At 44.0% G+C, this 26,864-nt stretch overlaps 1 protein-coding gene across 3 annotated transcripts in view; it reads right to left on the bottom strand.

Annotated features, from left to right (window-relative positions):
- Positions 1–24,452, bottom strand: part of quo (quattro) — a 71,659-nt gene extending 47,207 nt beyond the window's left edge. Inside the window, exon 1 of one of the 3 annotated variants that reach the window (XM_064967683.1) lies at positions 24,070–24,448. In XM_064967683.1, the coding sequence (XP_064823755.1) occupies positions 24,070–24,072 (3 nt within the window). In that variant the 5' untranslated portion in view covers positions 24,073–24,448. Of the gene's footprint in view, positions 1–24,069 lie in introns of all 3 variants that reach the window. The other 2 variants (XM_064967682.1, XM_064967684.1) reach the window with 2 other exon arrangements.
- Between the last annotated feature and the right edge of the window lie 2,412 nt (positions 24,453–26,864).

Consider the following 26,864-nt stretch of genomic DNA (forward strand, 5'->3'; position numbering starts at 1 on the left):
AAAATCACTTGTTAGCTAGTTAAGTTCTGGTAACACTTTATTTATTTTAAGGGTCTGTAACAACCACAAGGGTCTGTAACAACAATAAGGCATTTACAAACAGAATGCTCACCATTTATATTAGTAAATGTTAAAATGTATTTTTTCCTTAAATATCCGTTGCGTTATGCTAATTAGTGTCAGTTGATGACAATTCTCCCGGATCCGGGAGAGGTAGTTCCAAGAGGTTAAATATCCTGTGTATGTTATTTACCCTTTATTTAACAAGGCAAGTCAGTTAAGAACAAATTCTTATTTATAATGATGGCCTACACCGGCCAAACCCTAACCCGGGCGACACGGGGCCAATTATCCACTGCCCTATGGGACTCCCAATCACGGCCAGTTGTGATACAGCCTGGAATCGATACGGGGTCTGTAGCGACACCTCTAGCACTGAGATGCAGTACCTTAGACCATTGCGCCACAAGGGTACCAGGTACTGCTGGAATGTCTACCAATGGCATGCCCATCTTTTTATGAGAAATTAAACTGGACACTCAAAACAGTATTTCTAAAGCATTAATAGCTCACACTTTAGATTTGGGGCTGCAAAAAGTATACTAATGATAAGTAAATGGTTTATACATGTGGGAGTAATGATTCATAAATGGTGAACACAGACTTTATAAATACTGGCAACACTTTACTAGACACCAAGCATCAGTCATAAGCATGTCATAATATGTCAGAACAGCTGACATAACACTGTCATGACACATATATTTAGACCTGTTGTGACATAAATTGCGTTATTTTATGGCTGTTAATGACAACTACTGTACATAGAGTGGAAAAACCAACAAAACCTACTACGGTAGTAGTGGCTGGTTATGACACCTACATAAGTGTTGAAACCCACAAAACCAACCACACAAGGCAAAACATTCCATTACACCATAGCCTACGTGTCAATGGTATATTTATGTTATATATACAGTACCAGTCAAAATGTGGACTCATCAACTCATTCAAGGGTTTTTCTTTAATTTAAATATTTTCTACATTGTAGGATAATAGCGAAGACATCAAAACTATGAAATAACACATATGGAATCATGTAGTAACCAAAAAAGTGTTAAACAAATCTAAATATATTTTATATTTGAGATTCTTCAAAGTAGCCACCCTTTGCCTTGATGACAGCTTTGCACACTCTTGGCATTCTCTCAACCAGCTTCATGACCTGGAATATATTTCAATTAATAACAGGTGTGCCTTGTTAAAAGTTAATTTGTGGAATTTCTTTCCTTCTTAATGCGTTTGAGCCAATCAGTTGTATAATATATAAATAATAATATATCCCATTTAGCAGACGCTTTTGTCCAAAGCGACTTACAAGTCGGCTGGGGCCACTACTTTTACATATGGGTGGCCCCAGCGGGGAATCGAACCCACGACGCTTGGCGTTGCAAGCGCCATGCTCTACCGACTGAGCCACACAGGACCCCGTGTGACAAGATAGGGGTGGTATACAGAAGACAGCCCTATTTGGTAAAATACCAAGTCCATATTATGGCAAGAACAAAGATAAACAACAGTCCATCATTGCTTTAAGACTTGAATGTCAGTCAATCTGGAACACTTCAAGTGTAGTCACAACAACCATCAAGCACTATGATGAAACTGGCTCTCACGAGGACCGCCAAGGGAAAGGAAGACCCAGAGTTACCTCTGCTGCAGAGAACAAGTTCATTAGTGTTACCAGCCACAGAAATTGCAGCCCAAATAAATGCTTCACATAGTTCAAGAAACACACATCTCATCGTCAACCGTTCAGAGGATACTGGGTGAATCAGGCCTTCATGGTCGAAATGCTGCAAAGAACCCACTACTAAAAGGCACCAATAAGGAGAAGAGACTTGCTTGGGCCAAGAAACATGAGCAATGGACATTAGACCTGTGGAAATCTGTCCTTTGGTCAAATTTGTCCTTGAGTCCAAATTTGAGATTTTTGGTTCCAACTGCTGTGTCTTTGTGAGACGGAGAGTAGGTGAACGGATGATCTCCACATGTGTGGTTCCCACCATGAAGCAGGGAGGATGAGGTGTGATGGTGTGGGGGTGCCTTGCTGGTGACACTCTCTGTGATTTATTTAGAATTCAAGGCACACTTAACCAGCATGGCTACCACAGCGTTCTGCAGCAATACGCCATCCCATCTGGTTTGAGCTTAGTGGGACTATCATTTGTTTTTCAACAGGACAATGACACAAAACACCCCCAGGCTGTGTAAAGGCTATTTGACCAAGCAGGAGAGTGATGGAGTGCGGCATCAGATGACCTGGCCTCCACAATCACCTGACCTCAACCCAATTGAGATGTTTTGGGATGAGTTGGACCGCAGAGTGAAGGAAAAGCAGCAAACCGGGGCTCAGCATATGTGGGAACTCCTTCAAGACTGTTGGAAAAGCATTCCAGGTGAAGCTGGTTGAGAGAATGCCAAGAGTGTGCAAAGCTGTCATCAAGGCCAAGGGTGGCTACTTTGAAGAATCTCAAATATAAAATATATTTTGATTTGTTTATCGCTTTTTTGGCTAACAAATGTTAATGATTCCATATCTGTAATTTCATAGTTTTGATGTCTTCACTATTGTTTTACAAAGTAGAAAATAGTAAAATAAGGAAAACCCCTTGAATGAATAGGTGTGACCAAACCTTTGACAGGTACTGTGTACAGTATATATACAGTTGAAGTCGGAAGTTTACATTCAACAATTTCTAAGATTTTACTGAGATTTTACTGAGTTTCAATTCAGAAAAGGAAATCATAAATTCTTTCGGCCCTAATCTATGGATTTCACATGACTGGGCAGGGGTGCAGCCATGGGTGTGCCTGTGAGCTCATAGGCCCACCCAATTGGCAGCCAGTCCCAACCAACTGGGGACCAGGCCCAGCCAATCAGAATGAGTTTTTCACAAGAAAAGGGCTTTATTACAGACAGAAATACATATCAAACATCTCCAATCCAAAATCAAATCTAGAGTTGGCTTTCTATTCCGCAACAAAGCCTCCTTCACTCACGCCGCCAAACTTACCCTAGTAAAACTGACTATCCAACCGATCCTCGACTTCGGCAATGTCATCTACAAAATAGCTTTCAATTCTCTACTCAGCAAACTGGATGCAGTTTATCACAGTGCCATCCGTTTTGTTACTAAAGCACCTTACACCACCCACCACTGCGACCTGTATTCTCTAGTCGGCTGGTCCTCGCTACATATTCTTCGCCAGACCCACTGGCTCCAGGTCATCTACAAGTCCATGCTAGGTAAAGCTCCGCCTTATCTCAGTTCACTGGTCACAATGGCAACACCCACCCGTAGCACGCGCTCCAGCAGGTGTATCTCACTGATCATCCCTAAAGCCAACACCTCATTTGGCAGCCTTTCCTTCCAGTTCTCTGCTGTCTGTGACTGGAACAAATTGCAAAAATCGCTGAAGTTGGAGACTTTTATTTCCCTCACCAACTTTAAACATCTGATATCTGAGCAGCTAACCGATCGCTGCAGCTGTACAGAGTCCATCGACAAATAGCCATCCCAATTTACCTACCTCATTCCCATACTCTTTTTATTTATTTACTTTTCTGCTCTTTTGCACACCAGTATCTCTACCTGCACCTGACCATCTGATCATTTATCACTCCAGTGTTAATCTGCTAAATTGTAGTTATTCGCCTACCTCCTCATGCCTTTTGGACACAATGTATATAGACTCTCTTTTTTTCTACTGTGTTATTGACTTGTTTATTGTTTACTCCATGTGTAACGGTTTTCTGTAGGCGAAGGAGAGTCGGACCAAAATGCAGCGTGTAGATTGCGATCCATGTTTAATGAAAAAACGTAAAACACGAACCAATACAAATACTACAAAACAAAAAGAATGTAACGAAAACCGAAACAGCCTATACTAGTGTAAACTAACATAGAGACAGGAACAAGGACACTAAGGACAATCACCCACGAAACACACAAAGAATATGGCTACCTAAATATGGTTCCCAATCAGAGACAACGATAATCACCTGACTCTGATTGAGAACCGCCTCAGGCAGCCATAGACTATGCTATACACCCCACACAACCCCAAGACGAAACACACCACAAATAAACCCATGTCACACCCTGGCCTGACCCAATAAATGAAGATAAACATAATAAATATAGACCAGGGCGTGACAGAACCCCCCTAAGGTGCGGACTCCCGGACGCACATCAAAACAATAGGGAGGGTCCGGGTGGGCTTCTGTCCATGGTGGCGGCTCCGGCTCCGGAGCGGGACGTGGAACCCACTCTATAAATGTCTTTGTCCCCCCTCCTCGCGTCCTAGGATAGTCCACCTTCGCCGCCGACCATGGCCTAGTAGTCCTCACCCAGAATCCCACTGGACTGAGGGGCAGCTAGGGACTGAGGGGCAGCTCGGGACAGAGGGGCAGCTCAGGACAGAGGGGCAGCTCGGGGCAGAGGGGCAGCTCGGGACTGGGGGGAAGCTCGGGACTGAGAGGACGCCCGGCACTGAGAGGAAGCCCAGCACTGAGAGGGAGCCCAGCACTGAGAGGAAGCCCAGCACTGAGAGGAAGCTCAGCCAGGTATTTGGATCCGGCAGATCCTGGCTGACTGGCAGATCTGGACGAGTCTGGTTGACTGGCAGATCTGGAAGAATCTGGTTGACTGGCAGATCTGGAAGAGTCTGGTTGACTGGCAGATCTGGAAGAGTCTGGCTGACTGGCAGATCTGGAAGAGTCTGGCTGACTGGCAGATTTGGAAGAGTCTGGCTGACTGGCAGATCTGGAAGAGTCTGGCTGACTGACGGATCTGGCTGCTCCATGCTGACTGGCGGCTCTGGCTGCTCCATGTAGACTGACAGCTCTGGCGGCTTCTTGCAGACTGACATCTCTGGCTGCTCCATGCAGACTGGCAGCTCCATGCAGACTGACAGCTCCTTGCAGACTGACAGCTCCTTGCAGACTGACAGCTCCTTGTAGACTGGCAGCTCCTTGCAGACTGACAGCTCCATGCAGACCGGTAGCTCCGGCTGCTCCATGCAGACTGACAGCTCCATGCAGACTGGCATCTCCGGCTGCTCCATGCAGACTGACAGCTCCATGCAGACTTGCAGCTCCGGCTGTTCCATGAAGACTGACAGCTCTGGCTGCTCCATGTAGACTGACAGCTCTGGCTGCTCCATGTAGACTGACAGCTCTGGCTGCTCCATGCAGACTGACAGCTCGGGCTGCGCTAAACAGGCGGGAGACTCCAGCAGCGCAGGAGAGAAGAAAGGCTCCGGTAGCGCTGAACAGGCGGGAGGCTCCGGCCGCGCAGGAGAGGAGGAAGGCTCTGGCTGCGCTAAACAGACGGGAGACTCCAGCAGCGCAGGAGAGGAGAAAGGCTCCGACAGCGCTGGAGAGGCGAGGCGCACTGTATGCCTGATGCGTGGTGCTGGCACTGGTGGTACTGGGCCGAGGACACGCACAGGAAGCCTGGTGCGGGGAGCTGCCACCGGAGGGCTGGTGTGTGGAGGTGGCACAGGATGGGCTAGACCGTGAAGGCGTACTGGAGATCTTGAGAGCAGTGTTGGCACAGGACGTGCAAGGCTAGGGATGTGCACAGGAGGCCTGGTGCGTGAGGCTGGCACCAACTTCACCAGCCGACTAACACGCACCTCAGGACGAGTATGGAGCGCTGACCCAGGTGCCATCAAATCCCTGACACGTTCCGTCGGGCGAATTCCATGCAAAAAGCACCAACACAGCAACTCCCTCATTTCTCTCTCCTCCAATTTCCCCATTAACTCCTTCACAGTCTCTGCTTCGCTCACCTCCAACACTGGTTCTGGGGTCCCCCTTGGCTCCTCACGATAAACAGGGAGAGTGGGCTTAGGTCTGACTCCTGACTCTGCCACACTTTCCCTGAGCCCCCCCCAAGAAATTTTTGGGGCTGACTCTCGGACTTCCATCCGTGTCGCCGCGCTGCCTCCTCATACCAACGCCTCTCAGCTCTCTCCGCCTCCAATTCTTCTTTGGGGCGGCGATATTCTCCAGGCTGATTCCAGGGTCCTTCTCCGAACAATTCATCCTCCCATGTCCATTCCTCTCTTTGCTGCACCTGCCTGCTGACACGCTGCTTGCTCCGTTTAAGGTGGGTGATTCTGTAACGGTTTTCTGTAGGCGAAGGAGAGTCGGACCAAAATGCAGCGCGTAGATTGCGATCCATGTTTAATGAAAAAACGTAAAACCCGCATCAATACAAATACTACAAAACAAAAAGAACGTAACAAAAACCGAAACAGCCTATACTAGTGTAAACTAACATAGAGACAGGAACAAGGACACTAAGGACAATCACCCACGAAACACACAAAGAATATGGCTACCTAAATATGGTTCCCAATCAGAGACAACGATAATCACCTGACTCTGATTGAGAACCGCCTCAGGCAGCCATAGACTATGCTATACACCCCACACAACCCCAAGACGAAACACACCACAAATAAACCCATGTCACACCCTGGCCTGACCCAATAAATGAAGATAAATATAATAAATATAGACCAGGGCATAACACCATGTGTAACTCTGTGTTGTTGTCTGTTCACACTGCTATGCTTTATCTTGGTCAGGTTGCAGTTGTAAATGAGAACTTGTTCTCAACTAGCCTACCTGGTTATATCAAGGTGGAATAAAAAATAAATAAAATAAAATACACCTCAGCACCCCTCCTCATCGAACCCGCAGGTGAAGAAGCCGGATGTGGAGGTTCTGTGCTGGCATGGTTACACGTGGGGTGCGTTTGTGAGACCGGTTGGATGTACTGCCAAATTCTCTAAAATGACATAGGAGGCAGCTTATGGTAGAGAAATTAATATTAAAATCTCTGGCAACAGTTCTGGTGGACATTCCTGCAGTCAGCATGCAAATTGCATGCTCCCTCAAAACTTGAGACATCTGTGACAAAACGGCCCATTTTAAAGTGATCCTTAATTGTCCACAGAACAAGGTGCACCTGCGTAATGATCATGCTGTTTAATTAGCTTCTTGATACGCCACACCTGTCAGGTGGATGAATTATCTTCGCAAAGAAGAACTGCTCACTTATAGGGATGTAAACACATTTCTGCACATAATTTGAGAGAAATCAGATATTTGTGCATACAGAACATTTCTGGGATTTTTTTATTTCAGCTCATGAAACATGGGACCAACACTTTACATATTGCATTTATATTTTTGCACACATTGATGTCAGACATGTACTTACCCCAATGCTCTGTTGCCGATGACTGGGATGAATGCAGGAGCAGATTTCAGGAGCAGGACAAGGCACCCTCTTTTTGACTGATGACTGGCATAAGGGCATGTATGTGATAGGCCTATCTGGCTTATATGATTTGATGGTCAAAATGCTTCTTAACAGCATAATAAAGTGTATTTTCTTAGTCTAAGTAAAGTGACACAGGATTATCTTAATGCTTCTTGACCGTGTCATAAAGTGTGTTTTCTAAAAGTCATTTAAAATTTGATTTAAAAATGACATGCACTACTGTTCAAAAGATTAGGGTCACTTGGAAATTTCATTGTTTTTGAAAGAAAATCTACATTTTTGTCCATTAAAATAACATAAAATTGATCAGAAATACAGTGTAGACATTGTCATGTTGTAAATTAATATAGTAGCTGGAAACAGGAGATTTTTTTAGGGAATATCTACATATGCTTACAGAGGCCCATTATCAGCAACCATCACTCCTGTGACATCACTCCTGTCACTTCACTCCATCACTCCTGTGGCACGTTGTGTTAGCTCATCAAAGTTTATAATTTAAATAGGCTAATTGATCATTAGAAAACCCTTTTTCAATTATGTTAGAAGAGCTGAAAACTGTTGTTATTTTTAAAGAAGCAATAAAACTGGTCTTCTTTAGACTGTCACGAATATTACCGAAGGTGACTCCCCTTCTTGTTCGGTGGGCGGTCGTCGTCGCCGGTCTACTAGCTATCACCGATCCGTTGTTCTGTGTTCCTTTGGTTTTGTCTGATTGGTATCACCTGTTTCTTGTTTGGTTGTTAGGGTAGGGTTATATATAGTTTGTTCAGCCCGCTTCCGTTTCGTGCAGGCTTGTTCGTCTGTTCTATGTTTGAGTGTATTTTGTTTGTATTTTGGGTTTCGCGCAGTCCGTTTATATTTCTGATCATTTGTTTTCCTACTTTTGTTCATGTCATTTTTCCGGGACATTAAAGCATGTTTTTTCCCACATCTTTTGCTCTCTGCGCCTGACTCCACACCTCCTCACTCATAATGCGTAACAGAAGCCCGCACCACGATATGGAGTCAGCAGGAGCAGCGACCACTCCTCTTCCCACTATGGAGGAGAGAGTCCTTCATCACACGTCCATCCTCCATCGCCTAGGATCAGCGATGGATCAAATGATGGAGAGGATGGATCGTTGGGAGAGGAATGGTCTCCCTACTACCCCACCGACCCTCCCACCAGCAACTCTACCATCTCCCCCATCTGGATCCGGTTCCAGCGCTCTGCGCATTACGCCTCCGAGGGGGTACGATGGAGTAGCGACGGGGTGCCAGGGATTCCTGCTTCAAATAGACCTCTACCTGGCCACCGTTCGGCCGGCTCCCTCGGACGAGGAGAGAGTGTGGGTCCTCATCACCTGCCTTACGGGTAGAGCCCTAGAGTGGGCTAATGCGGTCTGGAAAGGGCCCGACTCAGCGAAGAACAACTACCCGGAGTTCAGGGCCGTGTTCGATCACCCTCCAGAAGGTCGAGCGGCGGGTGAGAGACTGTTCCATCTCAGACAGGGGACGAGGAGCGTGCAGGACTTCGCGCTGGAGTTCCGGACCTTGGCCGCTGGAGCAGGGTGGAACGACAGGGCCCTGATAGACCATTACAGATGTAGCCTGAGAGAGGACGTCCGCAGGGAGCTGGCCTGTCGGGACACTACACTTAGCCTGGATGGACTGATAGACCTGTCGATCCGGTTGGACCATCTGCTAGCTGCTCGCGGACGTTCTGAAAGGCTCCTGTCAGTTCTACCTCCTGACCCTCCTGCTCCTATCCCGATGGAGCTAGGAGGGACCGCGGGAGATCGGAGGAGGAAGCTCCTCCTGTACCAGTTGTGGCCGGAGAGTGCACACGTCTGGTCGGTGCTGGAGGAATTCATCTGGGAATCGAGAAGGTAGGCAGAACACTCCTCGGTCACCCCAGGTGAGTAAGCACCACACTCTCCCAGAGTTTCCTGTTGGTCACATGTTCTTATTAATTTGTTTCCTTAATTATTCTCCTTCTCTCCAGCATAAGGCACTGGTAGATTCAGGCGCAGCTGGAAACTCAGAGGTTGAGGATTCCGTTAGTAAAAGTAGACCCCCCTTTTCCCGTGCACTCTTTAGATAGTCGACCATTTGGGTCAGGGCTGGTGAGGAAAGCCGCAATTTCGTTGGAGATGATTACGCAGGGGAATCACAAGGAGCAAATTAGTTTGTTCCTTATCGATTCACCTGCGTTTCCAGTGGTGCTGGGGATTCTCTGGCTAGCTATTCATAATCCTACGATTTTGTGGAAACAGGGAACTCTCCAGGGGTGGTCTGATGAGTGTTCAGGCAGGTGTGTAGGGGTTTCCATCGGTGCGACAACGGTGGAGAGTCCAGACCAGGTTTCCACCGTGCGCATTCCAGCTGAGTATCCACTGAGTCGCCTCCTCACTGTTGACGTTGAGACTTGTGACAATATTATGAGATGTGATGACAAGTTATGTCAGCTGTTATGACATTATGACATGGTTATGACCGTGTCATAATGTGTTATGACACTGGGTGTTGAGTAATGTGTTACCAAAATACCTTGTAAATGGTTTATTATGGACAAATAAAATAATATTACATAAGTTCCAACTCTGTGTTGTCAATGAATGAAGCTAGCTAGCAGGCACATTGACCGCCACATCCAGGCTGTATCACATCCGGCCGTGAGTCCCATAGGGAGGCGCACAATTGGCTCAGAGTCGTCTAGGTTTGGCCGTGGTAGACCGCCATTATTAATAAGAATGTATTCTTAACTGACTTGCCTAGTTAATTAAGGTAAAAATCAAATATAACCTTAAATGGCTACCTCTTTTCATTAACTTCACACCTGGCTAAAATGACCAAATCCTGAAAAGGTACATTTTCAATCCAGACAGGCTGAACTCATTGGACATTTCGCCTCTCACCCTGACTCATTCCACCTCATGGGTGGCTTGGCTGGTGATATATTCTGGTGAGTGAGACCCCATTGAGCTACAGTAAACATAGCTCCGCAGCTGGATCCAGTTCAGAATGCCTCTTTAAGCCAAGTGCAGTGAGTGGAGGAAGGGAGCTTGGTGTTAAGAGTTCTTTTGTATCCCATTACACTTGACCAACTGCCAGCAGGACATGCCAAACAGGCTGGAGCCGTGCGCAGTTCAGCATGACTTCTTCCCAGGGAAAACACTGTCTTTGATGGCTGATGGGTCCGGTATTTGCATAAAGGAGCCGTGTCTCAGATGGGGCTCTTGGCCTCCTACTACATGCTAAGCATTGGCCAGGCTCATAGCAACTTGTCAGCCCTCTTAATCTAATATCTGATGATTTGTGATTAAATGAAATGCGATGGTATAAGCAACTCAGCAACAAAAAACGATTATGAAAATAGGAAACCCGTTTGACAACAATGACCCCCATACCATAGCGTAGGGGAAAGGGGGGTGAGGATGAATTTGTTTGATGCATTGTTTTCAATATTATTGATGCTATTGCTTTGTATTTCAGCGCTTTCTCTTTCTCATGACTTCTGGCTTATAACAATTTGGAAACTCCCATTTACACCCTTGCACTATCACTGCCCCACATCCTTGCGACAACACATAACAGCTTTACAGTATATTGTTGTATCTAGCTCTATTTCCATATGTAAAAAAAACTCAAATGAATAGGGTTACCTCTCCTTCCTGAAAGGCTTTTGAATCACAGACTCAGAGCAAAATATTTAATCAAGCTTGAATCCACAAGCATTTTAACAGAGGATGTAATAGGAAGTATTAGCCTCCTCTTCTCGGCTCCTTTACCTGCACTGATGTTACTGAGCTGGTGTAAGCAAATCGTTTGCATCTACCACATCACTTTCACCTATCTAATGCTTTCAGATCAGTGCAAATGAAGGAGAGGAGACAGGGAGAGGAAAGCACATTACACTATTGGGATTCCCCCTAGTCCACACAGACAGTAGACTACTTCTGAATCCAGCTGACAGCAACATTCCAGTACCGCCTACCCTGCCGCCCACTCAAGTAAGCCCTGCTGTGTGTGTGTGTGTGTGTGTGTGTGTGTGTGTGTGTGTGTGTGTGTGTGTGTGTGTGTGTGTGTGTGTGTGTGTGTGAGACATCCTGGGGTTTTCCATCTGGCATCTATTGTCCTGTGCATCCAGAGGTTTAACCCTATTCAACACACTCTTGAAGCCTTTCAATCAAAGGTCATTGTTTGACATGGATTGTCTGTTCTCTGCTGTGGCATCTGTCGTGATGGGTGGGTCTTTGTCCTGTCTATCAGAGGGATGACCCCTGGGTATTTCACTGAGGTAAGCACTGAAGAGTTAAGCTGAATACTCACACTAACCCCACTAACTGTACTATTTATGATGTGAATTTAGTAGTATAGTATGCTTATTGGTGATAGTATGGGAATGGTTAGTATGCCAAAAGTTCCCGGATGTCATACTAAGTTCGCCAAAATACTAAGTATACATTCAGTGGACACTATTTCCGTTCTTTTAGGGCCCACAATGCAATTCTTCAGAAAATGAGCGTGGCTTCATAACTTTTCAGATTTTAAGAAAATGAAATAGGCAACCGATGTCGGACGAGAGAGGATACAAATTCATTGCTTTAACTAATTATGACAAATATTTCAGAGAATGTTAAGCAATGTAATAAAGTAATGACTTTTCAAATAAGTTATGTTACACGTTATGTTTGCTGACAATTTGTTAGCTATGCTATCCTTACAAACCACATAGCATTACAACAGTATGTACTTTACCGGTATGTTAGCTAACTTTAGTTACTTAATGTTAGTTGGCTACTAATACATCTAACTTGCCAGGCAGTATATTAACTATCAGATATCTAACTAACTACCCAACTTTTTTGACTTGATTATTCACATCATTCTTAGCTAAGTGGTATTGTCATTGTGCGTATCAAGGAACATTGTTAATTCTATCAATCTACTCCGATTTCAGAGCACTCTCGTGCAGAATAACTAATGAATTTACGAACACGCGACAACACCCGTTGAATAATGCCGGTGTCAGTAAACATTGGCAAAAAAAGCATAATTAAATTGTTGCCAGCAGCACAGGTACAGTCACCAATGCTCTGGATGACATGAAAACAGCCTAACCAGCTCTGCTAGGGAGAGTAAAATGGTCAGAGTGAGGTGTTCTCTCAATTGTGTCTGGAAATAGCTAGCCAACGTTAGCCAGTTAGCTTGGGTGCTTGATTGCCATTGAACGCTCAGATCAACCCTACTCCTCGGCCAGAGCATCCAGTTTGCGCACTGAATGCTTCGAGAGCAAAACGCACTCAATCGGACAATGCTCCAAATTTATGAAGGCACAGAGCACACTCTGGCACTACAGATTGAATTTACGAACACATCTGAAATCGTAAAATGTTTAGCTAGTCATTTGTTATGCTAACAAGCTACTTGGTAGTTTGCAAAGCAACAGCATCAACTTCCGATAGACAGGCGAAGCTCTGGTACGCTCAACTGAAATGATGTAGTAGGGATGCACTGATATGACCATGTAACGGTTCTCGTCTGTCGAAGGAGAAGCGGACCAAAATGCAGCGTGGTGGTTACTCATGTTCTTTAATGAAAATGAACTAGACATGAAATAACTTAACAATACAAAACAACAAACGGAACGTGAAAACCTATACAGCCTATCTGGTGACAACAAACACAGAGACAGGAACAATCACCCACGAAATACTCAAAGAATATGGCTGCCTAAATATGGTTCCCAATCAGAGACAACGATAATCACCTGACTCTGATTGAGAACCGCCTCAGGCAGCCATAGACTATGCTAGACACCCCCAAGACAAAACACACCACAAAAAACCCATGTCACACCCTGGCCTAACCAAATAAATGCAGACAAACACAATATACTTCGACCAGGGCGTGACAGACCAATATGATCCAATATTTTCCTTGCCCAATAAAAACAATACTGATACCGATAACCGATATATAACATTCTTGCAACCATTACATTTTTCTAGTACAGTTAAATAGTTGAAACACACACACACTGACCAAGTTATTTGGTTTGCATTTACGTATGTCCCCATTTCCAGTGAAACATAATCAAAACCTTTTTCTTTCACTTACTTGCTGTGCTGTTTCGTTGTTCATTTGTTCAGTTTCAACCAGGATTTCATCGTACTTGTCAAGCAGTCACATTTTAGCTGTCTGTCTGTGGCCTCTCTTCCTCGGTGCGCATTGTCACTGTGCCCGTTTCCATCTTGTCCAGCTATGTCTATAACATTTAACGTAAACCCTGTTTCTTCTCTGCATCGATGTAGCGGTCCTTGTACCTAGCATCGAGCATGGTGGCGCCACAGTGAGAATTCCACCGAATCGCTTGTTCAAAGTTAACCCGATGGTCTTTGTTAGCATTTTTGTTGAGCAGGCATTTCAAAGCCATGACAGATGCAGTTGAGCTTATTTCTCGAGACAGTTATTCGAATGGAGCTAGGATTGTTCATGTTTCCAAGTTTCAAATATGTTCTCAAATGCCATTGAAATTGCAGCAGTGGTATGAGAACCAGCACATTCTTGAGCATGCAATACGGCTTTCCTCAGTATGAAATCCTCATTGACCCACTGTGCTGTCAGACTCATAATGCTCATGGGGCTGATATCGCTGGTCCAAATGTCAGTCGTGAAGCTAATAGCAGTGACTCTCATGGATGTGAGTTTCAACAATACTGTGTAACTCCGGTAGGGCAACATCTGAAAAATGTCCCCTACTTGGTAGTGTGTACCGGTGCTCGACCAGTCAGTGAAAGCCAACATCATCCACGACAGAGAACGGTTGATTGTCAACAGCAATGAATTCCATTATCTTGGCGTTAATGAGTTTCACTTTTGAGTTGTCTCGCTGAAATTGTCTTACTCTTTAAAATGACTGCTCGACTTGTTGACTGCTCGATCCACACAGCAGACATTGTGGGCTAGGTTAGGAATGCTGTGTTGCATGTGTAGCGCTATATTTTTCATGGCGTCTTTACGTCATATTACGTTATATACAGTGCCTTGCGAAAGTATTCGGCCCCCTTGAACTTTGCGACCTTTTGCCACATTTCAGGCTTCAAACATAAAGATATAAAACTGTATTTTTTGTGAAGAATCAACAACAATTGGGACACAATCATGAAGTGGAACGACATTTATTGGATATTTCAAACTTTTTTAACAAATCAAAAACTGAAAAATTGGGCGTGCAAAATTATTCAGCCCCCTTAAGTTAATACTTTGTAGCGCCACCTTTTGCAGCGATTACAGCTGTAAGTCGCTTGGGGTATGTCTCTATCAGTTTTGTACATCGAGAGACTGAAATTATTTCCCATTCCTCCTTGCAAAACAGCTCGAGCTCAGTGAGGTTGGATGGAGAGCATTTGTGAACAGCAGTTTTCAGTTCTTTCCACAGATTCTCGATTGGATTCAGGTCTAGACTTTGACTTGGCCATTCTAACACCTGGATATGTTTATTTTTGAACCATTCCATTGTGGATTTTGCTTTATGTTTTGGATCATTGTCTTGTTGGAAGACAAATCTCCGTCCCAGTCTCAGGTCTTTTGCAGACTCCATCAGGTTTTCTTCCAGAATGGTCCTGTATTTGGCTCCATCCATCTTCCCATCAATTTTAACCATCTTCCCTGTCCCTGCTGAAGAAAAGCAGGCCCAAACCATGATGCTGCCACCACCATGTTTGACAGTGGGGATGGTGTGTTCATTGTGATGAGCTGTGTTGCTTTTACGCCAAACATAACGTTTTGCATTGTTGCCAAAAACTTCAATTTTGTTTTCATCTGACCAGAGCACCTTCTTCCACATGTTTGGTGTGGCTTGTGGCAAACTTTAAACGACACTTTTTATGGATATCTTTAAGAAATGGCTTTCTTCTTGCCACTCTTCCATAAAGGCCAGTTTGTGCAATATACGACTGATTGTTGTCCTATGGACAGAGTCTCCCACCTCAGCTGTAGATCTCTGCAGTTCATCCAGAGTGATCATGGGCCTCTTGGCTGCATCTCTGATCAGTCTTCTCCTTGTATGAGCTGAAAGTTTAGAGGGACGGCCAGGTCTTGGTAGATTTGCAGTGGTCTGATACTCCTTCCATTTCAATATTATCGCTTGCACAGTGCTCCTTGGGATGTTTAAAGCTTGGGAAATCTTTTTGTATCCAAATCTGGCTTTAAACGTCTTCACAACAGTATCTCGGACCTGCCTGGTGTGTTCCTTGTTCTTCATGATGCTCTCTGCGCTTTTAACGGACCTCTGAGACTCACAGTGCAAGTGCATTTATACGGAGACTTGATTACACACAGGTGGATTGTATTTATCATCATTAGTCATTTAGGTCAACATTGGATCATTCAGAGATCCTCACTGAACTTCTGGAGAGAGTTTGCTGCACTGAAAGTAAAGGGGCTGAATAATTTTGCACGCCCAATTTTTCAGTTTTTGATTTGTTAAAAAAGTTTGAAATATCCAATAAATGTCGTTCCACTTCATGATTGTGTCCAACTTGTTGTTGATTCTTCACAAAAAAATACAGTTTTATATCTTTATGTTTGAAGCCTGAAATGTGGCAAAAGGTCGCAAAGTTCAAGGGGGCCGAATACTTTCGCAAGGCACTGTAGGTATGCGCGTCAGCTTTGACATTCGTTTATAGTCCTCTTTCATTCTCGCTCTACCTACACCCCTCTCTCTTGCTCTACCTACCCCCTCACTCTACCTACTCTTTCTTTCTCTCTACATACCCCCCCTCTCACTGACTACCTCTCTCTCTCTCTCTCCCTCCCTCCCTCACTCCCTCCTTCTAATGCCTTGGGCACTGGTCAACGAAGGCAGGACTGCTCTTGGATTTCATCGACTATGTAAACAACCTGTCAAGGTGTGTGTCACGCCATGTGTAGACTGGCAGTGTTTAACCCTGTAATCAGCAGCAAGGTCAAAAGCTTAAAGGCGTGTAAAACAAATGCAAATGTCCGTAGCGTAAAGATCATCTCTGACCTCCAACCAAATGACCCCCCTATCCCTTTGTGCGACATGCCATGGGCTCATGATTTCAAGAACTAATCATCACATTTTTCCACAAACCCTCGTGAGGGATGGACAGGCAAGTCAATAGCCCCTCTGGGGTAAAGACCACAACCCTAACCACTACGCAGGGAAAGTAGGCTACAAACTCTCCAATTCTCCAAGGAATGTCACTTTTGATTAGAAGTGATGGTTTGTGGTTTTAGAGAAAGAGCAGTGAACCATTTGTAAACTCTAGTGACTCAACATGCTTGTCTGGCCAGACAGACAGGTAGACAGCAAATCCCAGATGACACATCTACCCAAAACCACATTATTATGTCTGTGTGGACACAAGGTGGTGGGCAGGACAATTCCACATTGTTCCCAAAACAAGCGATAGATAAAATAACCTTTAGAGAGATCATATAACTGAAACGCAATTTCAGTTTCAATGTATTTAATTTCTTTAACCAGGCAAGTCAGTTAAAAACAAATTCTTATTTACAATGATGGCCTACCCCGGCCGATGCTGGGCCAATCATGCACTGCCCTATGGGACTCCCAATCATAGCCAGTTGTGATACAGCCTGGAATTGAACCAGGGTCTGTAGTGACACCTCTAGCACTGAGATGCTTAGCTTTAGACTGCTGCGCAACTCTGGAGCCCTACTCGGGGTGTATGGCTCATTTTTGAGTTATGCACTTTGTGTCACTTGTGCCGTATCCCTCATGTATGAGCATTTAGAGCAACTTAGGACAGTACGATATACAGTAAATGGGCTGTAAAGAGGGCAAGATACTTGTTTTAGCGAACACATGTATAATACATGGGCAACACATTTGCAAATAAACTAAGAACAAACTGCTTTAAGGTATAAGAAGGTCTGTATTTCAAGCTTTCAATGTGCAACAACTCTTTCTCTGTTCCCAGCATGCTCCCTGTTCCCAGCAGGTTACCCCACCCCCTCCTTTCTTTCTCTTTTTCCTCTATTTCTTCAGGAGAGGGCTACTCTCGTTGGTTGTTGGGACAGTACTGTCTTTGTCTGAGGCCCTGTTGTAAAACCACGGCTCAGGGCTTTGGCAAAGGGGCACACAATTGAACTAAGCCATTTTAAATTCTTTTAAAGCTGAACCCGCCTAATAAAGAAGGCCCCCAACAAGACACGTCCCTGCATGCATCCACCCACCCATCCATCCATCTATCTAGCTTTACCGAAGTCTTGTATGTTGTGTTGCTAGCAAATGGATTTGGCCTACTGTATACAGCACTAGTTTTAATTAACAAGCCTCTAAGACTCTCCGGTAGTGTTAGCGGTGTCTGATGTTTTGTTTGTCTTTGTCCTCGGAAGGGCCGCTATTAAAAGGAGGTGCCTGTGGGTGTGCTGGGATTCAAGGGAAAATACAAATGATCTGAATCTGGAGTTACAGATGAATAAAATACATGAAGCCCTATACTGTATTGTGCCATGCCTCTGAGGACAATGGCCAAAAGCAACAATGCTTATGATTTAAATGAAAAATCCTTAATAGTTTGACATTGCATTGTTAATTCCTCCTTTCCTTGAATATCTTGAAATGCTTTGATAGGTAAAAGTTCAAGTTTAACCTAGCTTTCATCTATCGAATCATATTGATTTATAATTTGAAGGGAGGAAGGATTATCCTTACACCTCAACCCCTTCACCAATGCCTGGCGAAGTTGCACACCTGTGGAACTGGTTCACATGCCAATTCTGGCAACCCAACCCAAAGAAAAATATCCTATTGTGAGAGGAACAGCAGGCAGCTTTTAAAAATATGTTTTTTTTATATCTGGGCAATTCCACGCTACCAGAATTACTCTGAGACTCCGATTCCTTTACCACGAAATTGTTCATGTGTTTTTTTTCCGGGCACTTTTTCGACAGCTGAATACTGACGACCCACTTATCATGAAAAAACTATGTATTTTGTTCATCTCCAAGCTATTCTCTGAGCTTTTTTTCTGAGAAAAACATCAGGAAAAATAATTGTTTTTTTTGTTTTTGGGGAGTTGTAAGTAATGGTTCCCAGAGTACCCTTCACCTAGTTAAATAGGCCAAAGTGTTGGACGCAGCGCTAATAGGGGTAGTCTTAGCCCGTAAGGCATCCCATTTACTCTTTACACTCCAGGTATCACAGTGAATGATTTTGCCTTCAGTAAACACTGAGTGTGGAGACACTGGTGGGTGGTATGTGTGTGTATGTTTATGTGGGTGAACGGCACTGACAGTTGCTGTGTTTTTTTCTTGTTCTCTGCTAATGCCAAGATCTCTCTGCGGCTAAAAGGTGGGCGAGCTGTGAAGTGCATTTGGCTGGCTACAACATTTCTATTATCACAAGACGGAGAGCACAGGATTCATGGGGATCCATTACGCCACGTTAACTTAAAACTGGGATAGACAGCAATAATTCAACAATCTCTGAAAGTATACCAGTAACAGCTTTTCACACTCTTGGCATTCTCTCAAACAGATTCACGAGGAATGCTTTTCCAACAGTCTTGAAGGAGTTCCCATATATGCTGAGCACTAGTTGGCTGCTTTCCCTTCACTCTGCGGTCCAACTCATCCCAAAACATCTCAATTGGGTTGAGGTCAGGTGATTGTGGAGGCCAGGTCATCTGATGCCGCACTCCATCACTCTCCTGCTTGGTCAAATAGCCCTAACACAGCCTGGAGGTGTGTTGGGTCATTGTCCTATTGAAAAACAAATTATAGTACCACTAAGCGCAAACCAGATGGGATGGCGTATTGCTACAGAATGCTGTGGTAGCCATGCTGGTTAAGTGTGCCTTGAATTCTAAATAAATCCCAGACAGTGCCACTAGCAAAGCACCCCCACACCATCACACCTTCCCCTCCATGGTTCACAGTGAGAACCACACATGTGGAGATCATCCGTTCACCCACTCTGCGTCTCACAGAGACATGGCGGTTGTAACCAAAAATCATACATTTTGACTCATTAGACCAAAGGACAGATTTCCACCAGTCTAATGTCCATTGCTGGTGTTTCTTGGCCTCAAGCCAGTCTCTTCTTCTAATTGGTGTCCTTTAGTAGTGGTTTCTTTGCAGCAATTTGACCATGAAGGCCTGATTCACTAAGTCTCCTCTGAACAGTTGACATTGACATGTGCCTGTTACTTGAACTCTTGTGAAGCATTTATTTAGGCACTCTTATTTTAAATGCATTCCAGGTGATTACCTCAAGAAGCTGGTTGAGAGAATGCCAAGAGTGTGCAAAGCTGTCATCAAGGCAAAGGGTGGCTACTTTGAATAATCAAAAAATATAAAATATATTTTGATTTGTTTATCACTTTTATGGTTACTTAATGATTCCATATGTGTTATTTCATAGTTTTGATGTCTTCACTATTATTCTACAATGTAGAAAATAGTACAAATAAAGAAATACCCTTGAATGAGTAGGTGTGTCCAAACTTTTGACTGGTACTGCATGTTGAATAGGACTTATAAAAGCCAATAAATTCACCTTATTATTGTAAAATAAATATGCTATAGGCTATGCAGAGACGTGTTTAGGTCCACTCAAGTCTATTAGCTGTAGTTACATACTGAAGACCCGAGACCAGATGACACTTAAACAGGGCATGACCTGGACCCAATGGAAAAGTTAGAATTTTGGACCCAGATCTATGAAGACTTCGAGTCACAATACATGTGTTGGTCTCATCGTTTCACTTCGGATTTTTTTTCACCTTTAATTAACCAGGTAGGCTAATTGAGAACAAGTTCTCATTTGCAACTGCGACCTGGCTAGGGATAAAGCAAAGCAGTGTGGCACAGACAACAACACAGAGTTACACATGGAGTACACAATAAACAAGCCAATAACACAATAAACAAGTCAATGACACAGTAGAAAAAATAAAGTCTATATACAGTGTGTACAAAAGGCATGAGGAGGTAGGGAATAAATAGGCCATAGGAGTGAATAGTTACAATTTAGCAGATTAACATTGGAGTGATAAATGAGAAGGTGACGATGTGCAAGTAAAGATACTGGTGTGCAAAAGAGCAGAAAAGTAAATCAAATATAAACAGTATGGGGATGAGGTAGGTAGATTGGGTGGGCTATTTACAGGACTATGTACAGCTGCAGCTATCGGTTAGCTGCTCAGATAGCTGATGTTTAAAGTTAGTGAGGGAAATATAAATCTCCAACTTCAGCAATTTTTACAATTCGTTCCAGTCACTTGCAGCAGAGAACTGGAAGGAAAGGCGGCCAAAGTAGGTGCTAGCTTTGGGGACGACCAGTGAGATATACCTTCTAGAGTGCGTGCTATGGGTGGGTGTCGTTATCGTGACCACTGAGCTGAGGTAAGGCAGAGCTTTACCTAGCATAGACTTATAGATGACCTGGAGACAGTGGGTCTGGCGACGAATATGTAGCAAGGGCCAGCCGACTAAAGCATACAGGTCGCAGTGGTGGGTGGTATACAGTGATTTGGTAACAAAACGGATGGCACTGTGATAGACTGCATCCAGTTTGCTGAGTAGAGTATTGGAAGCTATTTTGTAGATGACATCGCCGAAGTCGAGGATCGGTAGGATAGTCCATCCAGGGTGGTGATGCTAGTCGGGCGGGCGGGTGTGGGCAGCGAACGGTTGAAAAGCATGCATTTTGTTTTACTAGCGTTTAAGAGCAGTTGGAGGCCACGGAAGGAGTGTTGTATGGCATTGAAGCTCATTTGGTGGTTAGTTAGCACAGTGTCCAAGGAAGGGCCAGAAGTTTACAGAATGGTGTCGTCTGCGTAGAGGTGGATCAGGGAATCGCCTGCAGCAAGAGCGACATCATTGATATATATATATAGAAGAGTCGGCCCGAGAATTTAACCCTGTGGTACCCCCTTAGCGACTGCCAGAGACCCAGACAACATGCCCTCGGATTTGACACACTGAACTCTGTCTGCAAAGTAGTTGGTGAACCAGGCGAGGCAGTCATTAGAAAAACCAAGGCAATTTGCTTTATTATGGATGAAAGTCGATTTTTGGGTGCATTAATTCCACGTGGTTATAGGGTTAATTCCGTGTGGTTGCAGGGTTAAAATAGAAACAACTCAAAGGGTTAAATTTAGGCATTTATTTCAAGTTTAAGGTTAGGGCTATGGTTTGGGAAGTCTTAAGACAAAATATTTAAAACAATGCCCTGTTTCCATCATGTATCATCATGTACTCTTCCTGCTTGCTAGAGCCTTGTGAACTGCTGTGGCGCAATGGTCAAAGCAGCATGCTCTAGTGCCAAGCAGCATGCTCTAGTGCCAAGCAGCATGCTCTAGTGCCAAGCAGCATGCTCTAGTGCCAAGCAGCATGCTCTAGTGCCAAGCAGCATGCTCCAGTGCCAAGTCTCAAGAGTTGGTGCCCAGTGTTGTGTCATTGTTTTCTTGTTTGTGTTTGTTTTGGGGGTTGAGCACCAAGGAAGGCATATATCGACGTCCTCAAGTCCTTTTCAAACATCCGAAATAGAAGACTGTTTCTATTGACCAGGCTGGATTAATGCCTAAGGAACTGAATTTCTATGTGTCCTATACGTGCTTGACGTAAAAAAAGTACAAAAAAGTGAATCCAAAATAAACTAGCAGTGTTATTAATAGTGTTTTATTGAAACGTTCAGTGAAAGTTTTAAATAAGTTATTCCAATACCTCTTAATAAAAGAGATCCCAGGAAATCTTTCAAGGAACCAGAGTAAAAATGTTCTAAAAACCTCCCTGCAACCTAAAAATAAACGTCTCCAGAACAGGTGAAATGTTCACTTCTGTTCTCAGAGTGTTTAAAACACTCTCCGATTAATTAAGGAAACATATGGCTCCGTTCCCACAACCAATATAAAAACAAAAACATACGTTCCCACAACTTCATACTTTATGAGCATCATGTTGTGGTATTGTGCCATGGTATTGTGAAATATCCTTAATGGACAAAGTAGTTCTCAGATAACTTACTGTATCAATAGGGTTGATTCAGTGAGTCAAGTGGTGTTGGCACATGCCAAGAAAGTGTTCCACAATGTATGATATACTATAGCCAACAATTTGAGATTCAACCAAATCATTGACCTGTATTCCTGTCAAATTCATGACCTTCTCATACTGTATGTTGTACTCTCTGTTGTTTGTGTCACAGTCATTTATGAGCAATGGAGAGACGTGTTCAGCTGTCAATAAACATTTGTTGACTTTGAACTGTTGAGAATTGGTCCAAAAGAGCTGCTCAGGCCCTGGGGTTGATCATTTACATGAAGTTTGAATAAAGTTTGAATCCCATGACAAACCCTTTTGGCGTGGCGTCCCAAATCCAATCTGTCCGGCATCAGACCTCCAAGTTGTGTTTGACTGGTGCACACATGCTGATGTGGCATCTAGACCCAAGGAAGTTTGATAGGAATTTTTATATTTTCTTAGTCAATCGTTTACTTGACATGGTATTTTGTCATGTATTGAACAAACAGACAAGTAAGTAGTGAATGACTAACATGCAGTATTACTGTATAACAGCATTGAGCTTTAAAAAAAATGGAAAATGGAAAACCAGAACAGGCACAGTATGTTTTTGCTTTGATAATGCGTTGAAAACAATCATCGTCTGCAGCTTTTGTTTACTCAGATTCCAGGATCTTGGCACATGTTTGATTGACTCCAATCTCAGCGCTGGTCCACTAAAGCTATCCGCTATGTCTTCCTCCTTCCAACATTATAGAGCCAAAAACATCTCCAGAAAAGTTTAAAAAGGCCACATCCTTCCAAAACCCCATTCATGTCTCAGTGGTCGCACCACTTTCGGCTTCTTCATGTGGTTGAACCGCTGTCATTAATTAGTCCCCATTGTTACCAGGATTAGTCCCTAACAGACAGAAAGGACTCTGTGGGGTTCTGGGCCGGACTTTGACAGAGTTTATAGAAGCAGCTCACTGAACTGAAGAATCACATTATTCCAAAATGCAAAGCACTCTGCCTTGTATACTGCCCAGTGTGAGAAATACTCCTGCTTCGCCCCTATACTGTCATTGGTTATCCCGTTGATGAGTGCAATTCATATCAATTCAATTTGAATCAAAGGGCTTAAGTTTTGCCGTCGCAACATAACAAAGACACGGTACTGCAGCTTCTTTTCTCTCTCTTAAGTAGTGGAGGACACCTGAGGGGCTTGAGATGATGTGTTCAGTTAGCTGCATGAAATAGTGTCCCTAACAACATACAGTACATTGTGCTTTAGGGACAATACATGTAATATGTGCAACTGTTTTAGGAGACCGAAATTGGTAAATACTTAGTGAGCGTTCACTTATTTCTTTCAGATTATACGTTTTTAATCAACATTATCAAGGCGATACAAAAACATAGCACCTGCTGCGTTAGTAGGCTAACTTGCTTTGCTATTCATCTATGAAATCCATACTGTACTCTATCTTAGTTTGCCAACAGTATGCTTTGAATAATAAAATGCATACAGAACACTCTCCATTCATGCATTAGAGAAGAAGCCACTGAGAAAGACAACACGGACTCGTTCAAACCCGCAGGTTATTGACTCAGTAGGTCAGTGGAGCACCACAACTCATAGACCTGGAGAAGTACTGTAACATGAGACAACTGAAACAAAAGCACATGACAGCCCAATAGAAAAAGTGCCTTTCATTACCATCTTTCTGACAGTATCTCTTCTATCCAGCAGAATTTTTCTTCACATTTTTCTTTATAATCCAGTCCAGATAAATTCCATTGGACTCGAGAGAGAGAGGGGTCTTCTTGCCATGTTTCTCAATAGCTAAGTTCCTGCCCTCAATAAAGGAAGGTCCACATGACAGTTAGTAGTCTGCGACCCAGAATAAGAAGGAAAACTCCCATTCGTTAGTGGCTTTCCCGTTTCAGTGAGTTGAGCTCAGAGCTGTGAAGTGTCTAGCTGCCTATGCTTCACTGGCTCCACGTTTCAGCTTCTCTGGCAGCACTGTGTTTTTGGAGCAAGTGGGAGCGCAGGAGAAAGAGGGAGCAAAAGAAAATGCCTGAGAAGGGGGAGGAGAAAAGCTTTTCCTTTCAGAAGAAAATCCCTCAAGGCTTTTCAGGCTTTTTCTCAGAGGAAGCAGTAGCTTCAGACCAGTGTGGGATTCTCTTTCTCTCTCGCTCTCTCTCTCTTTCTCACACACACACACAGGCGCACGCACACACACACGCACACACACACACGCACACGCACACACGCACACACACACGCACACACGCAAGCACGCACGCACACACACATGCACACACGCACACACGCACGCACACACACACGCACACACACACGCACACACACATGCACACACACACACACACGCACGCGCACACACACGCACACGCACGCTTTGGGAGGGTAGCTTCATAGCTTAGTCCCCTTTAGAGTATCCTCTTTTTACTGGATATTGGCTGCTGCAGGCTTAAACTGCCTGCCAAATGGCACCTTATTCCCTACATAATGTATAACTTTTTACCAGGGTCCATAGGGTTAGAGACAAAAGTAGTGCACTAAATAGGGAATAGGGTGATTTTTTTAGGACGCAATCTCTTTAATTTCCTCTGCACAGAGCCTCTGCTCTAAGAGACTGTCCAGTGTTACAACACTTGGAAGAGAAGACATAGAGGAGACGTCCAGGGTCCAGTTCATTATGGCACACCTTTGCAAAACGTTTTTGGACCAGGTCGTACCTCCATGTTTCCAACCTTTTTTCTTACGTTTAGTGCCAAATGAAAATGGCCCAGTGCACCAGCAGGGCATTAGCAGAGTGATAGGCTAGCTACAGCTAGCTGCTTCCACAGCAGAATGAGGGAATGTAAGGTTACACCCTCTCTGGTCTGTAGCCTACTTCTGAGGGGTTGCTGGTATGGTGAATGAAACTCAAGAGCTTGTGTGTGAGCGGCGGTTGCTTGAACATTCCTTGAGTGTTTTTGTTGAGAGAGAGACAGACAGAGAAAGAGAATAGTGTTTATTTCTCGCAGCTTAAAGCTACAAGGAATGGAAGTGAAGTACTTTGAATATGGCAAAATTTTATATGGCTGCTCTCTCTCTCCAGTCGTCGAGAGCGATGAACATCAGGACTGACTAAACATTCCTCAATGGACCAATGCAGCCATTTTTATCTCAATGTCAAATCAAATCTGGGTAACAATTAAGTACCTCACTGTGATTGTTTTCAATAAAAATGGTGATGTCACCAGGCAGACCAAAACTTAAATTCCAGCAAAACAGGCAAAAATGTCAGGTAGTCTTTTCAAACAGCTCTTACACTAAAAGGGCATTAGGATAGTTTTCCCAATTTCACAGTATTATTCCAACCTCAAAGTGTGGAAATACAGTGCATTCAGAAAGTATTCAGACCCCTTCCCTTTGTCCACATTTTGTTACGTTACAGCCTTATTCTAAAATTGATTAAATTATCTCTCTTCCTCATCAATCCACACACAATAACATGTCATGACAAAGCAAAAACAGGTTGTTAGACATTTTTAGCAAATTTATTTAAAAAAACTAAAACAGAAATACATTATTTACGTAAGTATTCAGACCCTTTGCTATGAGACTAGAAATTGAGCTCAGGCGCATCCTGTTTCCATTGATCATCCTTGAGATGTTTCTACAACTTGATTAGAGTCCACCTGTGGTAAATTCAATTGATTGGACATGATTTGGAAAGGCACACACCTGTTTATATAAGGTCCCACAGTTGACAGTGCATGTCAGAGCAAAAACCAAACAATCAGATTGAATAAATTGTATGTAAAGCTCTGAGACAGGATTGTGTTCGAGGCACAGATCTGGGGAAGGGTACCACAAATTTTCTGCAGCATTGAAGGTCCCCAAGAACTCAGTGGCCTCATTTAATTCTTAAATGGAAGAAGTTTGGAACCATCAAGACTCTTCTTAGATCTGGCTGCCTGGCCAAACTGAGCAATCGTGTGAGAAGGGCCTTGGTCAGGGAGGTGACCAATACCTTGATGGTCACTCTGACAGAGCTCCAGAGTTCCTCTGTGGAGATGGGAGAACCTTCCAGAAGGAAACGGAATCCACTCTTCAATAAAAGTCATATGACAGCCCGCTTGGACTTTGCCAAAAGGCACCTAAAGGACTCTCAGACCATGACATACAAGATTCTCTGGTCTGAAAAACCCCAAGATTGAACTATTTGGCCTGAATGCCAAGTGTCACATCTGGAGGAAACCTGGCACCATCCCTATGGTTAAGCGTGGTGGTGGCAGCATGCTTTGGGGAAGTTTTTCAGAGGCAGGGACTGGGAGACTAGTCAGGATCGAGGGAAAGATGAACAATGCAAAGTACAGAGAGATCCTTGATGAAAACCACTGGGAGACCAGTCAGGATCGAGGGAAAGATGAACGGAGCAAAGTACAGAGAGATCCTTGATGAAAACCTGCTCCAAAGCTCTCAGGTTCTCAGACTGGGGT

The sequence above is a fragment of the Oncorhynchus masou genome, chromosome 6, assembly GCF_036934945.1.
Source record: "Oncorhynchus masou masou isolate Uvic2021 chromosome 6, UVic_Omas_1.1, whole genome shotgun sequence".
NCBI lineage: Eukaryota > Metazoa > Chordata > Actinopteri > Salmoniformes > Salmonidae > Oncorhynchus > Oncorhynchus masou.